The sequence below is a fragment of the Canis lupus genome, chromosome 18, assembly GCF_011100685.1.
Source record: "Canis lupus familiaris isolate Mischka breed German Shepherd chromosome 18, alternate assembly UU_Cfam_GSD_1.0, whole genome shotgun sequence".
Classification (NCBI taxonomy): domain Eukaryota; kingdom Metazoa; phylum Chordata; class Mammalia; order Carnivora; family Canidae; genus Canis; species Canis lupus.
Genome location: NC_049239.1, coordinates 41888498 through 41905379, shown reverse-complemented (window position 1 = coordinate 41905379; position 16882 = coordinate 41888498). Strand labels below are relative to the sequence as shown.

At 40.2% G+C, this 16882-nt stretch overlaps 1 protein-coding gene and 1 pseudogene across 1 annotated transcript; both read left to right on the top strand.

Annotated features, from left to right (window-relative positions):
- Nucleotides 1-1724: 1724 nt before the first annotated feature.
- Nucleotides 1725-2654, top strand: OR4B1 (olfactory receptor family 4 subfamily B member 1). The gene is given in 1 exon segment (NM_001388642.1): nt 1725-2654. A coding segment is annotated over 1 exon segment (930 nt).
- Nucleotides 7324-8061, top strand: OR4X15P (olfactory receptor family 4 subfamily X member 15, pseudogene; annotated as a pseudogene).

The following is a 16882-nucleotide window of genomic DNA, read 5'->3' as shown; positions in this document are numbered from 1 at the left end:
TATTTTTAAGGTTCCAATGACCTTATTCAGTTTTTTATTTTATTTTATTTTTTTAAAATTGGAGTTCAATTTGCCAACATATAGCATAACATCCAGTGCTCATCCCATCAAGTGCCCCCCTCTCAATAGATGCAGAGAAAGCATTTGACAAAATACAGCATCCATTCCTGATCAAAACTCTTCAGAGTGTAGGGATAGAGGGAACATTCCTCAGGATCTTAAAAGCTATCGATGAAAAGCCCACAGCAGATATCATTCTCAATGGGAAAACACTGGGAGCCTTTCTCCTAAGATCAGGAGCAAGACAGAGATGTCCACTCTCACCACTGCTATTCAACATAGTACAAGAAGTCCTGGCCTCAGCAATCAGGCAACAAAAAGAAATAAAAGGCATTCAAATTGGCAAAGAAGAAGCCAAACTCTCCCTCTTCGCAGATGACATGATACTGTACATAGAAAACCCAAAAGACTCCACCCCAAGATTGCTAGAACTCATACAGCAATTTGGCAGTGTGGCAGGATACAAAATCAATGCCCAGAAGTCAGTGGTATTTCTGTACACTTATTTATGTTTAAATTTCAGCATGTATGCATGTCTGAAGAATTCTGACACACACTACTTTTGTATCTGTATCACGGACTTTTGTTTTCTCTGTTGATTCTAGTCCTTCTCGTTCAGGTGTGTTTTTATTCTTCATGAGTATATTTCTTGAAAATTTTGGTATGAAATCAGAGTGAAAGGGAAAAACAATGGGAATAATATTTAGAGCAGAGAATCAAGGTGTTCATGCTTTTTCACCCATGATTTTTTATGGGCCATATGTGGTGGGAAAAATTCCTACCATGGCACCTCAATCTAGGGACTATTGTTTTGAATCACATGACATTGTTAGCTTGAGGTGTGTATCAGATTTGTATTTATTCTGTATAGTCTAGTGTATTTATATGTATATTAGAGGAATTTAGTAATTGTTCCATAATAGTGTGCTTGGAGAACCACCTCTCTGGGTTCAGGATCTCTCAGTAGTTTGCTTAGTGAGGTAAGAGACGGGAAAGTAATAGTGAAATTGAGAGAAACCAGTAAGTCGAATTCTCTCCAGAGGATTTGAGCACTTGTTATACAGACATACTTACTGAAACTGCAGGCTGGTGAAAGAATCTGACCTGAGTAAGTTGAAGACTTGTATAATTGAGTGAAGAAAACCATATTCAGGATCTTTTGGAAAGGGAAAAATTATTAGTGGGAAGATTTTTCCTGAGGCAGTGATGAAAGAAACAAGGAATTTAGGAGTAGAAGTGTCTCATGAGGATTTCCCAATAGAAGGGAGCTCTCAAAGTATAATGAAGATAATAAATGCAATGAAAATAACAAATACAATGGAGTTAATAAAGGTAACAAACTTGAATGGCCCCCACATTGAGAATATCTTGTAGTGAACTGGAAAGCCTGCTTTTGAGGCCCAGAATTCACCACTTTCTACATGATCCTGGGTAAATAACCATCTCCCTGAGCCTTAATTTTCTAATATACAAACTGTTGTTAGATTGCTATTATTTAATGTTGAATGAGTACATATGGGCTAAATGAATGAATTGGCGATTAGTGTATCGTAATGTGGGTTAAACAGCCTAACATGTTATAAATGAGATGAATTGGTTAAAATAATATTTGTTTTATTGCAGGTCTCTCATGACCTCGTGTCCAGAATACCCAATTGGATCCCATGGCGAATATAAGTAACGTGACTCAGTTGATTATCATTGGTCTTTTCCAGGATCCAGAGGTTCAGAGAGTGTGTTTTGTGGTGTTTATTCTCGTGTACCTGGCAACAGTAGTTGGCAATGGCCTCATTGTCCTGACAGTCAATGTCAGTAAGAGTCTGCATTCCCCCATGTATTTCTTCCTCAGCTACCTGTCCCTGGTGGAGATCACGTACTCCTCTACTGTTGTCCCTAAATTCATCACAGACTTACTTGCCAAGATTAAAACCATTTCCCTGGAGGGCTGTGTAGCTCAGATATTCTTCTTCCACTTCTTTGGAGTCACTGAGATCTTCCTGCTTACGGTAATGGCCTATGACTGCTATGTGGCCATCTGCAAACCCCTTCACTACACAACCATCATGAGCCGGTCTGTGTGTCGCCTTCTGGTGGCTGGTTCCTGGCTTGGGGGCATAATTCACTCTATGGTCCAGATCCTTGTTGCTGTTCAGCTGCCCTTCTGTGGTCCCAATGTGATTGACCACTACTTCTGTGACCTCCATCCCTTATTCAAGCTTGCCTGCACTGACACTTCTGTGGAGGGGGTTATTGTGTTGGCCAACAGTGGGTTAATCTCTGTTTTCTCCTTTCTTATCTTGGTATCCTCCTATATTGTCATCTTGTTCAACTTGAGGAACCATTCTGCAGAGGGGAGGCGCAAAGCCCTCTCCACCTGTGCCTCTCACATCACGGTGGTCCTTTTGTTCTTTGGACCTGCCATCTTTCTCTATATGCGACCCTCTTCCACCTTCACTGAGGACAAACTGGTGGCCGTGTTCTACACAGTCGTCACTCCCATGCTGAACCCCATCATCTACACACTCAGAAATGCAGAGGTCAAAAGTGCCATTAGGAAGCTGTGGCGGAAGAAAGTGAACTCAGTAGTGGAATAAAAATGAAAGCATGAAGAAAATTATTAAGAACAATAGCAAATATGCATCCCGTTTTTGAATACATAGAATGCAAAGAATACAACCAAAGTTAACTTATTCATAGTTTTTGTGATGACCCCTTGTACTCCATGTTATCAATCATAACTCTTTCATTTGCTTTATTTTGGAGAATTTAAAATTGAGCTGCATTTCTTTTCTTTTCTCCTGCCGTCTGTAGTGCATGGTGCACAGACTTCAGGAGGGATCCTCTAGACTAGAATTCCCACCCTATCATCTTCTGTGCAACCTGGAGTTCATGCATTTTACCTCTTGGTGTTAGCATGCTGTGATGTGTGGAACGTCTTTGGCATTTGGAGATAGAAGTTCATGTTTTGCTTTGTCTTCTCTTACCAATGTGATCTTGTGGGAGTCTCAGGAATGCATTTGTACTTCATCTGGCATCCCTACCACTGATCTAATTCTCATGTGTGAAATCCTATACTAGGAGTTTATTTTATGACAGTAGGGCATTGCTAGAATGGCCATGTCGCTTGGACGTGAAATGTAAATAATTCTATTTGTCATATTTTCTTGATGAATTGATTTCTCTGTCATTATAAAGTTAACATTTTTGTCCTTTGTTACCATTTTTGGCTTAAAATCTATTGTGTCTATAGCCAAACTGTGGAAGGAGCCTCGGTGTCCATCGAAAGATGAATGGATAAAGAATATGTGGTCTATGTATACAATGGAATATTCCTCAGCCATTAGAAATGACAAATACCCACCATTTGCTTCAACGTGGATGGAACTGGAGGGTATTATGCTGAGTGAAGTAAGTCAATCGGAGAAGGACAAACATTATATGGTCTCATTCATTTGGGGAATATAGAAAATAGTGAAAGGGAATAAAGGGAAAGGAGAGAAAATGAGTGAAAATATCAGTGAGGGTGACAAAACATGAGAGACACCTAACTCTGGGAAATGAACAAGGGGTAGTGGAAGGGGAAGTGGGTGGGGGGGTTGGGGTGGCTGGATGATGGACACTAAAGGGGGCACTTAGTGGGATGAGCACTGGGTGTTATGCTATATGTGGGCAAATTGAACTTCAATAAAAAAAAGAAAAAAAGGAAAAAAGGAAAAAAAAAAGAAAAAAAGAAAAAAAAAAGAAAAAATCTATTGTGTTTGATAGAAGTATCGTTACCCCTGCTTTCTTTTGTTCTCCATGTGCATGGAATTTCTTTCCTATTGATTTACTTTGAACCCATATTACCCTTAAGTCTGAAGTGTATTTCCTGTAGGCACATAGTTTGCCTTATTCAAATCATTCACCTTATTGTTTTTGAATGGATTGAGCCCATTAACATGTAGAATAAATTCTTGATATGTAAGACTAATGTCTATCTTATTAATTGCTTTCTGGCTGTTTTGTATTTCTATTGTTTCTTTTTCCTTCTCTTTCTGCCTACCTTTGTTAAATGGTAATTTTCTGTGGTGATGTGCTTTTGTGACTGGATTTTTGCTTTGTTGTCACCATGAGGCTAACATGAAATGCCTTATAGTTAAAAGAATCCATTTTAAGTTGAGAGCAACTTAACTTTGATTGTACAGAAGATATCCACCCATTACTCCACTCTCGATTTTTTTTCCACTCTCGATTTTTGATGTCACAGTTTACTTCTTTTTATATTGTTTTCCATTAGCAAATTACATATTGTTATATTAATACTTTTTCCTTCAACTGTTATAATACAGTTAAGTGGTTTTCACATCAACCTACTATAGAATTAGAGTTTTCTAAATCTGATTGTATATTTGCACTTGTTAGTATGTTGTGCAATTTGGTATGTTTTTGTGTCATGAATTTGCATCTGTTCCTTTCAGCTTGATGGTTCCTTTGAACGTTTCTTGCAAGGCAGGTTTAGTAATAATGAACTCCTTCAACTTTTGTTTAGGAAAGTATTTTTCCTTTTATTTGTGAAGAACAACTTTGCAAGATAGAAGACATTTTGCTTATTTGATTTTAATTTCAAAGCTTTAAATGTGTCCTGTCACACTCTCCTGGTCTGTAAGGTTTCTTCTGAGAGAAATCTGCTGATAGACTAATGGATATTCCTTTGTAGGTTACAATCTTTTTTCCCCCCTCCCTCTGGCTTCTTTTAGGATTCTCTCTTTACCTTTGGTTTGATGTTTTCATAAAATGTGTCTTGAAGAAAATCTTTTTATGTTGAGTTAATAGGGTGATCTATTGGCTCTTTGCACCTGGGTGTCCAAGTGTCCTCAGGTTCAGGAATTCACATTTCTGTCTACAAAATATTCAGAAAATAAAGTTAAGAATCAAGGCAATAATGTAGGTTATTTACTTCATCTATATGAGGCATGCTTTGGAAGTATTTTCAAAAAGATGAGTTTACTTTTTTGGTGCTAGATACCTGCTCCCCTTCCCCTTTAGTCTCTGTGCTGTTTACAAGACATGTGCAGTGATACCTCGGTTTTGAAATAGATACAGTAAAGGATGAAAGATTCAGGGATCAAATAAAAAAGTCATATTAACATCTCAGTTCCCAGCTCTGAAAAAGGTGCAACATAGGTCAAAAGTGACACTTCAAAACCCTGCAAAGCTTACACTTAACAAATGTTAGAACATGTTGGAGAGATGTGACAGGGGCACGTGAAACTGCTAGAGAACAATACAACCCTTGATGGCAAAGTGCTGGAGCCAAGGTCTCAAGTCACCAAGGCATGTCTGGCATGCACAGGCTTCTTGCCCTGGCAGCCCAGTTTGGCCCACTCCAGAAACACCCTCCCCTGACCTGGGAGAGGCTCAGGCTATCTGCATGGAAATTACACCTATAACATTAGGATAGTGGAGAACTGAGCCAGCCCACATTATTGTTCATTTTCTTGCTGGCAAATATTTTGATATTTTGCTCTTCAGCTCTGCTTTTCCTGTGCTACAAACAAGAATCTCCTGTCTCTGTGACACCCACTCCTGTTCTGGAAGCCAGCTGTGCGTGGGCAGCAGGGGAGGAGCCGGTGGAGGAGAGAAGAGTGAAGCAGGTGTTGGGCCTGAAGCCCTGGAGCCTGGTCTAGTCCAGCCTCTGTCCGACCAGCCATGTGGTTCTGGGCTCAGATTCCCCCTTCTGTGGGAGGGGGAATTCATGAGCTTCTTTCCAATTCTAGCAGCTTGTGATGGCGCTGTGAGGGAACTGGCAGGAGAACATCACTGCGCGACTCCTCTGGTGAGAGACATCACTGGAGGAAAAGTGCAAGAAGAGGATGCTGGAAAAGGCGGGTCAGAGCAGTATTATTTGTCAGAATCCACAGAATGAGGAGTTCCACGTCAGGAAAGGTGTAGTGAGAAATCATAAGGTAGGGCAGTTTGTTGTGAAGATTTGAAAAATGTACACAGAGGTTGTTTATTTGGGCCACTGTGTTTAGACTTCTCTAAGTGCATCCCTGTTTAGGTTTTCTTCACCACAAAACCTGGAAGTGTGCAATTACTTGCTGTTTGAGAGGAACACATACTTACCTTTTGAGTCTCATCCTTGGACCTGCCAGTTAAAGAGTCAGAATTAATGTCCCCAAGGTGACATGTCACTGCACTGTTGGTGGTTTACCACTCTGATGATCTCTTTGTGAAATTACCTCTCAAATGTTTTCCATTTCCTTTTTTTTTTTTTTTTAACGATTAGATTCATTCATAAGAGATACACAGAGAGAGGCAGAGATACAGGCAAAGGGAGAAGCAGGCTCCCTGTGGGGAGCCTGATGTGGGACTTGATCCCAGGACCCCGATATCGCGACCTGAGCCAGAGGCAGACGCTCAACTGCTGAACCACCCAGATACCCCATATTTTCCATGTCTACTCAGAATTTTGAAATTGTTAATTTCCTTTTCATCCATTGCAAAGACTTAAAAACTTTAGCATTTAAGAGCAAAATTTGTTGGTTACACTGTATATGCATCTTGCTCTGTCACCTTCAATAACTTTGGAAAGAAAAGCACTGCTATTTTTTTTTTTTTTGATATACTGAAATCTAAGGATGTCCTTACCAATCATCTGTGAGGAACTTTCTGATACTTGAAATCAGAAGCAATGATAGAAACACACAGCATGTACCTTCAAATCTAATTTCACAGGGATTATTTGCCTAGTAATAGAGCCATCTTTGCCACTGGGGTGAATCATGCCCATCTATGATTCCTGCTCTGTGCATAAACATCTGAGAGTGAAATATTGGCCAATGGAGGGTGGGTCAGTTGGGACATGGAAGAGACTGTGGGAGGTCAGGGAAGGGCCCAACTGTGAGAGAATAGTCTTATGCTGATTTTGTAGATAAGGAAACAGGCTCAGAGAGGTTGACACTTGCCCAGGCCACGCAGCTCATGTTTAAACAACTGAGGTGTGTGTTTCCAAAATGTAATGACAGGATCTCTGAGGCTCAATGTTCTTATGTTGAAAGTATCCTGTCATTTAGTTATGAGGTTTCATTAGCTATTGCAGGTGCCTGCATTAGAGAAAGCACTTATTACATTATTACAAACTCAATCCTATTTGAGGAATGAAACCAGACATATGATGATTATTATTTTGTCCACTTGTTTCAAGGAGAAGGATGTGTCTAATTTGAAGGAAGATTCTTTGATTTTCTTGATTCCAGTCCACCAGCTCCTGTGCTTTAGAACATGGCGACTCCAAGCAATGTGACTGAAATCATTCTCTTGGGGTTTCCCCCCAACAGGGAGGTGCAGAAGACCGTTTCTGTGCTGTTTCTCCTCATGTACATGACCATTGTGCTGGGTAACGGCCTTATTTTGGTGATGGTGATGGCCAGCAAAGGGCTCACCTCCCCCATGTATTTCTTCCTCAGCTTCCTGTCCTTTGTGGAGATTTGTTACTGCTCTGTCACAGCCCCCAAGCTCATCCTTGACTCTTTTATTGAAAGGCAAACCATTTCCCTCAAGGGCTGCATCACACAGATATTTTTCCTCCATTTCTTTGGTGGTACTGAGATCTTTCTCCTGACAGTGATGGCCTATGACCGCTATGTGGCCATCTGCAAGCCCCTGCACTACACCGTCATCATGAACCGGCGTGTGTGTGGCCTCTTGGTGGGTGCAGCATGGAGTGGGGGCTTGCTGCATTCTGTTGGGCAGACATTCCTCATTTTCCAGCTGCCCTTCTGTGGCCTCAAGGTCCTTGACCACTACTTCTGTGATGTCCATCCTGTATTGAAGCTGGCCTGCTCAGACACCTTCCTCATTGGTGTGCTGATCATCGCCAATGGTGGCTCCATTTCAGTGGTCAGCTTCGTGGGGCTGCTTGCTTCCTACGTGGTCATCCTGTACTCCCTGAGGACACAGACCTCAGAAGGTCGGCGCAAGGCTCTGTCCACCTGCGCCTCTCACATTGCAGTTGATTAATCACTTGGAAGTAATTCTCTTATTTTGTCTTTCTTTTACCCTCAAAAATCTTCAGTGACTCCTCATTGCTTTCTGTATCAACTATGAACTCCTGCTTCACATGCAATACCCTCAAGGCATGGCCCTCTCTTAATGTTCTTATGTGTTTTTGGAGACACTTTTGTAGACCTCACTGTGTCTTGAACATTGACTTGTGACTTCCATGTAAAATAGGTTTCCTATCTCTACCTGTTAACATCTTACCTACCTTCCAATGCCCATCTGAAATGCTGCTACGTTTAGGAAGCTTCCATAATGATCCTATTCAGATATGTCCTTTTCCTGTGTTTTGAATTCCCACAGCACTCAAGGTCCTTTAAAGCTTTTGCTATGTATATATCAGTGCTTATTCCCCCGTCATCCCCGACTGTCACTCTTTTGAGAATGTGGCCTGGATTGTACTTACCTTTGTATCTTGCTTTCAGTGACATATAGTAAAGCTCAATAAACATGTGGTCAATTGAATTTCTGGAAGTCATTAGTGCTTCAGGTGTAAAAGTGGTTGTGACATCTCTCTTTACATCTCAATTATCTAATTGAGATAGCAATGTCATATCACTGAAGACAATCAGTCTTGATATCATTTCTGAGAATAGTATTTATAATAAACAAGGGAGTCTGGTCTTGTTTATCTTCTCCCTCTGCCTTTCTTGCTCACTTGTGTGCTCTCCCCACCCCCCATCACTGAACAGGGAAGCTGATGTGGGGCTCCATCCCAGGATTCTGGGTTCACACCCTGAGCTAAAGACAGAGGCTTAACTGCCTGACCCACCCAGGCACTCCTATGCTACATAGTTTTTTAAAACACTTTTATTTATGTTAACGTGGGTATGAGTCTCCAGTTGAATAGAAGAAGAAGCTGAATCTTAGGGAGGTCTCGATTTTGATCAAAGTCACACAACCTGAGTTCAAACCCAGGTCTGCCTGATTTCTAAGCCTTTTTGTTCTTTGTGTGCATCCCTCTGCTTCTCTTTAGAGATCACCAGAACATAAATGCATATAAGTTTCTGAATTCCAAATCAGCAGGCTGATAATCTCTTTATTGTCAGGTATTTTCTTCTGGAATCACTTCAACATAAATAAGAAGTGTTTTAAAAAACTATGTAGCATAGGAGTGCCTGGGTGGGTCAGGCAGTTAAGCATCTGTCTTTGGCTCAGGGTGTGAACCCAGATTCCTGGGATGGAGCCCCACATCAGCTTCCCCGTTCAGTGGGGGGTGAGGGGAGAGAGAGAGAGAGAGCACGTAAGTGAGCAGAGGTGCAGAGGGAGAGGATAGAAGCTTAAGCAGGCTCCACGCCCAACACAGAGTCCAATGCAGGGCATGACCTGAGCTGTAATCAAGACTCAGATGCTTAACTGTGTGGACCACCCAGGTGCCCTATTCCCTCTCTGATTTTTGAATGTTAGCACAACCTTGCTTTCCTGATCCATTTGGCTGTGATCTATATATAATAATAATGGATAGTCCCTTATATATATTCCTGCATTTGATTTAAATGTTTTATTTAGGATTTTTTGCATCTATGTTCATGAATGATGTTTGTCTGTGATATTCTTTATTTAAAAATTTTTGTCAGGTTTGTTGGTAGAGTTATGCTGGTCTCATAAAAAACTTGAGAAATTTTCTCTTTTGTTTTTAAAACATTTGTATAAATTTGGTATTATTTCTCCTTTAAGTGATGAAGCCAACCAATTCGTCTTGGTTTAGAATTATTCTGGTGTGTGTGTTTATAAACCATGAATTCAATTTATTTAACAGGCTATTCAAATTTTCTGCCTCATTTTGGGTGAGTTATGTAAGTGGTAATTTTTTTTTTTAGTAATTTATACTTTTAATCTAAGTTGTAGAATTTGATGACCTTAGGTCATCAAATGATATTAGTATTAAAACTTAAAGTTATTCATAATATTCTCTCATTAGCTTTTATTTTCTGAAGAATCTGTAGTGCTAATATTTTCTTTTTTTTAATAATAAAATTATTATTATTTTTTTTAAATTATTTTTTATTGGTGTTCAATTTGCCAACATACATGTAGTGCTAATATTTTCCTTCCACAAATTAAAAATTTGTGCTTTCTCTGTTTTTTTTTGTATATATATATATATATATATATATATATATATATATTTATCGGAGTTCGATTTGCCAACATATAGCATAACACCCAGTGCTCATCCTGTCAAGTGCCCCCCTCAGTGCCTATCACCCACTCACCCCATCCCCCTGCTCACTTCCCCTTCCACTACCTCTTGTTCGTTTCCTAGAGTTAGGAGTCTGTCATGTTCTTTCACCCTCTCTGATGTTTCCCACTCATTTTCTCTCCTTTTCCTTTTAATCCCTTTCACTATTTTTTATATTCTCTGAATGAATGAAACCATATATGTTTATCCTTCTCTGATTGACTTACTTCACTCAGCATAATACCCTCCAGTTCTATCCACATTGAAGCAAATGGTGGTTATTCATCATTTCTAATGGCTGAGTAATATTCCATTGTATATATAGACCACATCTTCTTTATCCATTCATCTTTCAATTAAAAGACCGTGAGGAAAGTTTAAGGGTAATAAATGATGATAGCCTCAGAAGGAAAAAATCTATGTATAATTGGGGTTCCAGAGAGCGGCAAGATGGACAAAGGACCAGAAAGCATATATGAACAAATCATAGCTGAGAACTTCCCTAATTTGGGGAGGGAAATAGGTATTCAGATCCAGGAGATATAGAGCTCCCCTCCCCCCCAAATCAATAAAAACCATTCAACACCTTGACATTTAATAGTGAAACTTGCAAATTCCAAATATAAAGAGAAAATCCTTAAAGCAGCAAGAGACAAGTGATCCCTAACTTATATGGGGAGCAATATTAGATTAACAGCAGACCTCTCTACAGAGAACTGGCAGGCCAGAAAGGTCTAGCAGGATATATTCAGGGTACTAAATGAGAAAGATATGCAGCCAAGAATTTTTTTTTTGTTGTTCTTAATTCAACAGTCTTTTTCAGGATTTCTTTTCATATTTTTCTTGGTATGTACAGAATCATCGCCTGCCTTGTATAAAAAATTTCTTCTGAGTTTGATTTCTATGTGATTAGTATGTTATTTTTCTTTCCTACTAATTTGATTATATATAAATTTTCTCTTATTTCTTTTATCTCTCTAGGTATAGACTTTCTTCACAGATTATATACCTTTCTTCATTTTTAATGTAACACTTTATAAAGTTTCTTTTTTTTTTAAGGATTTTATATATTCATTCATGAGAGACACAGAGAGAGAGAGACGCAGAGGCACAGGCAGAGGGAGAAGCAGGCTCCATGCAGGGAGCCTGACGTGGGACTCGATCCCGGAGGTCCAGAATCACGCCCTGGGCTGAAGGCGGCGCTAAACCATTGAGCCCCCTGGGCTGCCCATGATCAGTGGATTATTAACAAATGGAAAGTTTGTTTTCCAAATAGTTGTTTTCTTTCCTTGGTGTCTTCTTGTTTTTGTTTTGTAGTTTAATTCCATTTGTGAATGATGTCATTCTTTTTACACTTATTGAAACTTGTTTTATGACTGGACATAAGGCCTATCTTGGTGAATGTACCATGTATGCTTGAAAGAGTACATACTTAGTTTCAGACTGTTGTGCCCTATAGATATTAGGTTAAGGTGGTTCATATAATGTTCACATCTGTTTTTACTGTTTTTAAAAATCAAATCTTGCTCCCACTTGCTGGAAGGTGATAGTGGTGGCTGTGTTAGCATCTCTAACTATTATCGTGGAATTATATACTGATTTCTTTAGGCCTAAGAAAGAAAACACTGCAGATGAGAGAATGGCATGCCAGAGATGTTAAGTCACTTTAAGTTACTTGTTAAAGGTTATATATCCTCCAGTTGGCAATCAACCTCTGGACAAGGCAACTTGACTCTTTTTTTTTTTTTTTAAAGATTTTATTTATTTATTCTTGAGAGACACACACACAAATACACACACACACACACACAGAGAGAGAGAGAGAGAGAGAGAGGCAGAGACAGAGGCAGAGGGAGATGCAGGCTCTCACTAGGGAGCCTGATATGGGACTTGATCCTGGAACACCGGGATCATGACCTGAGCTGAGGCAGATGCTCAAACACTGAGCCGCCCAGGTGCCTGCAGCTTGACTTCTTAGTTCATGCATCTAAGCATGCATTATATTCCCTATTATATTGCCCTTTGTCTGTCTTACTTTCCTCACAGGGTGGAAATACCTTTCAAAACACTATGTTAAGATAAGTCAAGGGTCAAAGGGCTAGTTTAGTTCAAACTTGTCTCTGATACTTAAAAAAACAACAGTAAAAGTAGATCAGTTCCTATTTAATACCAGCTATTTATATTTATATATTATATATATTATTTTTTATACTTTTCCAAAGAGATGGCATGAAACCATGTACTATGTATCGTAACTGCTTAAAAACTACTGTTGAATGAATGAATTTGGAATGATTCAGCATAGAAATCCAAAGTCAGGATAAAAATAGTGACTCCCTTGGTGTGTAAAGTTTGACTGCACCACTAAGTTAATGTGACAAGGGAGATGGCTGTATCCATGGCCCATTCCTCTAATTGGGATGTAATGCCCCTGGGGTCTCATTAGCAGGCCTCAAAGTACTCTTTCTCACCATGAATGTGCTATGACTCCAAAGAAGAGGAACTCCAGTCTGGCAATGGCTTTGGCTGAGGTGATTCCACATGAGCTTCTCTTAAACTTTTGTGTTTAAATGTTACTGCAGCCTTTCACATCTCTGGCCAGATTTCTTGATTTCTAGTTCTCCAGTGAGGAGGGAGGTGCTCACTAAGGTCAGTTCTCATGGAGTCTTGGTGTTTTGGGGAGTCTCTGACTGGAGTAAACCTGAACTGACCAAGGATCCTGATAGAAGAAAGATGTCCTCATTGGCTTTGCTCTCTCTGTTTTGTTCTCAATGTCCAGTTAACAGTCCTGCTGCATAGTGTCTGAGTATTCCTCAGGTTCCTTTAAATGCATGAAGTATGAGTTAATCTTTTTTTTCTTTTCAGATTCTTGTGGTATTTCTGGAATCCTTCTCCATCAGCCATTTTCTTGTTCACTATTTAGCTGCCGAAGACATGTTTTCTCTGGGTGATCAGATGCTCCCACTTCCCTAGTTAGGAGCATTGGATGGTGACTAAGAAGGTAGCTTTGAAGCCAGGTACCCTGAATTGCACAGCTGGCTCTGACTCTTACTAGTGCAAGAACATGGTCAAGTCACACATTCACTCTAATCCTCATTTTCCTCATTTGTAAAAATAGGAACAATCACAGTGGTTTCTCAGAGTGAGGTTGTGTTGATTATGTGGGAGGATTCCTTATTTATTTATTTATTTATTTATTTATTTATTTATTTATTTATTTATTTATTGAGAGAGAGTGAGTCAACACACAGATGCAGAGGGAGAGGAGGTGGGAGATGGAGAGGGACAGGGAGAAGGAGAGGGAGATGGAGATGCCAGCTCCTTGCTGAGTGGGAGTCCAACATGGGGCTTGATCTCAACCCCAAGATCATGATCTGAGTTGAAGGCAGATACTTAAGTAACTGAGCCAGCAGGTGCCCTGAGATGTTGCCTTTAAAGTGCTTGTATAGGGCCTGGCATTCAGCCCTATTTAATAGATGTAAACATGTGTTTACTGATATGCTTATTATTCCCTCTCCTTGTGGAAGTTCAAGCTCAGAGAGTGACACACACAAATCTTCCTTAGAGGCTTGCCATACAAATGCCCCGACCATGGCAGGGGGCTGCTCACGGCATAGGAGAGTGGAGGGGTCAGAGTTCACAAAGCTGGCCGGCTCCTCCAGCCTTTCACAAGGCTCTCCAGGTATGTGGTCCCTAATGCCACTTAACTTTTTGGAAATTAGAGCAATTCCAAGGTGTATTCACTGAGGTGCAACTTGCCACCCGTTTCCCAAAGCCCAGGCCCGGGGGGCAGGGTGTTCTTCCCTGTAAACGAATCCTCTGCTACCTGAAGCTTCAAGGACTTTTCAAAGACTTACTTATATTTTAATGTTTTAAAGTAGGAATGTTTCTAGACTGTGTTACAAAATCCCTTCCTCTTTCAAGACAGACGATGAATCAGAAAACTAGTGAGGGATCCCATTCAGTGTAAGGTATGGCAAACATGTAAGTGGACCTTTAACCCCCACCCATACCCAGGCAAAGCAGGAATTAGTGATGATAGAAAGCTACTTACATGCTTTCTAGTGGTTGTTTTAGGATTTCATTTATCAATTTTGAGAGAGGGAGGGAGAAAGCATGAGCAAACATGAGCAGGGGGATGGACAGGGGCAGAGGGAATGAGAAAATCTCAAGCAGGCTCCATGCTGAGTGGGGCACCTGAGGCAGGACTTGATCATGACCCCAAGATCATGACCTGAGCCGAAATCAAGAGTCAGATACCCACCAACTGAGCCACTCAGGTACCACTAGATTTTTAGCTAATCAAATATTGATTATTATTGTTTGTAAAATTAATTTTAGTGTATTTCTATTTTTCCATCTTAGAATCAGAGCACTTAATCCAGCTGCTTTATGTATAGGTGGGGAACTAGAACACCAAGTAGAGGGAGGGAGTTGTTTGAGGTCACTCAGGCACGAGGGACAAAGTTGGGACTGAAATTGAGGCCTCTTGGCTTCCAGACCAGTGCGTTTTCCATGTGGTACGCTACTTCCTTTGGGCAATGGTAGGTCCACTGTGAGTCTCTGAAGTTTGTCAGTAGTAGGAGGCTAGGGAAGGAAGGAGAGTACAGCGCACAAGCATAGCGGGAGGGGGTGGGAAGAGAGCACTGCAGGAGGGAGCACTCTCTGCCAAGAAGATCTGCAGTCTCCCAGGCTGCACAGTCATTCCCGTGGGCACTTGTTGGTGACCTCTCAAGTCACTAAACACTAATTTTTTGAGCTCGCTCCTCCTCATCTCTAAAGTGAGTGTATTATAATAGCTATCTTAAAGGGTTGTGCTGAGTGTGAACTGGGACAATGTGTGAAGCTCATGGAGTGGGTCTGGCCTGCAGCAGCTCTGCCATGGTGACAGGGACATGAAAGCAGGAGGGGGGAGTCCTCTGTGGGCCTGATTCACATCTTTACCAACTTTGAGGTGCAAGGGTGTATTGATGGTTTAAGAATGGCATGAGGAATTCTGCAAGCATGAGAAGAGAAGAACAGAAATGAATCCGTGGAGGAGAGGATGCAGGTGTTTGAAGATGTTTAGGTTGCACAAGAGTAGATGGGGTCTGGAGTTAGTGACCATCTGAGGAGCAAGTGACTTTGTCTTTATGCTACATGAGGTTTCTATCTGGACCCTAAATTTTAAGGAAAGTTGTCTAGAGTTTTATAAACAAAGGTCATTTAGTATAGTACAAATAGGGAGTAACACCAAAGCTTATAACTAGAGAAATGGTCAAATAAATTGTGGTTTTTAAATAATGCACCATACAAAGATCCTTTGAAGAGTATCATTCTGGGGAGATGCTTTAATAACGTGTTAAGGGAAAAAATGCCAAATATAGAATTATGTGTACTTTTCATTCAAATTTGTAGAAAATATTTGCATAGTTGAAACAATAAAAAATTCATTGTAATATTAATGAGTTCATTGTATTTTTCTACTTTCCAAAGTATCTGTAATGAGTATAACTTCAGGCAAATTACTTTATCTTTCTGAGCCTCACTTTCCTTATTTGTAAAATGGGGCTAAGAATAGTAAATACGGTAGAATGTTTTGAGGATTAAATAGTATAAGCCATGTATGATTTTATGATTTTATGATACAAATTATGCAAGCGAAACACAGATGGTGATGATTTTCTCTGGGTAGAAATCGCTTTCTATTTCAGAATAGACTCACTTGCATGGAAGGGAAGGGGGGATGAATCTTGCCATGGATCACCCAAGCATGTTGTTTGCCCTTTAACCTTGGAGGGGTTGGCTTTAACAGTCTGTGCCTGACCACCTTGCCCATTAGGTAGCCCTAGGTTTATGATTCTTTGTACTTGATATTTAATAAAAAATGTTTTGAAATAAATGGAAATGGGGAAGAAACTTGGAAACAAATCCTATGGCACTTTGCTTGTAAAGCAGTCTGCCACCAGAGTCTGACCAGCAGCCATTGAGATGTAGGAATGCTTGATACGTAGTGAGCATCTACTAAGTGCCAGGCACTTCCTATTTCACATTGTCTCTCAACAGTTACCTTAGGTGATATGTAATATGATCTGCATCTGACATATGAGGGAATGATCTGAGAGACCAGGTACCTTGCCCAATGTCATTTGCATATGCATTCACTTATTTATTCATGTATTTATTTTCTCAGCATGCTTTCATTACTTTTCCAGGTCTGCCTCTGGTCTACCCCAGCTAGGGTAGACATTTCATGGAACCTTCCAGTTTCTAGATAACGAAATGCTTTCTTCAGACAGTATTTTAGCTATGGCTGAAAGAGGGGGTTATGGGTGTTGGTTATGACAATGTGTGACCTTGAGAGAAATGACTGTGAGTTTTAGATCCTGCCGATGTCAGTTGAAGGAATAAATAAAATGCATTTTCAAAGGTAGTTGTGTTGATTTAGATAATATATGCAAGGAGATAAATCTGTGTCTGGCACATACTAGTTCAGTAAATATTAGTTCAATGAAATAAGATTTTTTTTCTAAAGCTTTATTATTTTTTTTTAATTTATGATAGTCACACAGAGAGAGAGAGAGAGAGAGAAGGCAGAGACATAGGCAGAGGGAGAAGCAG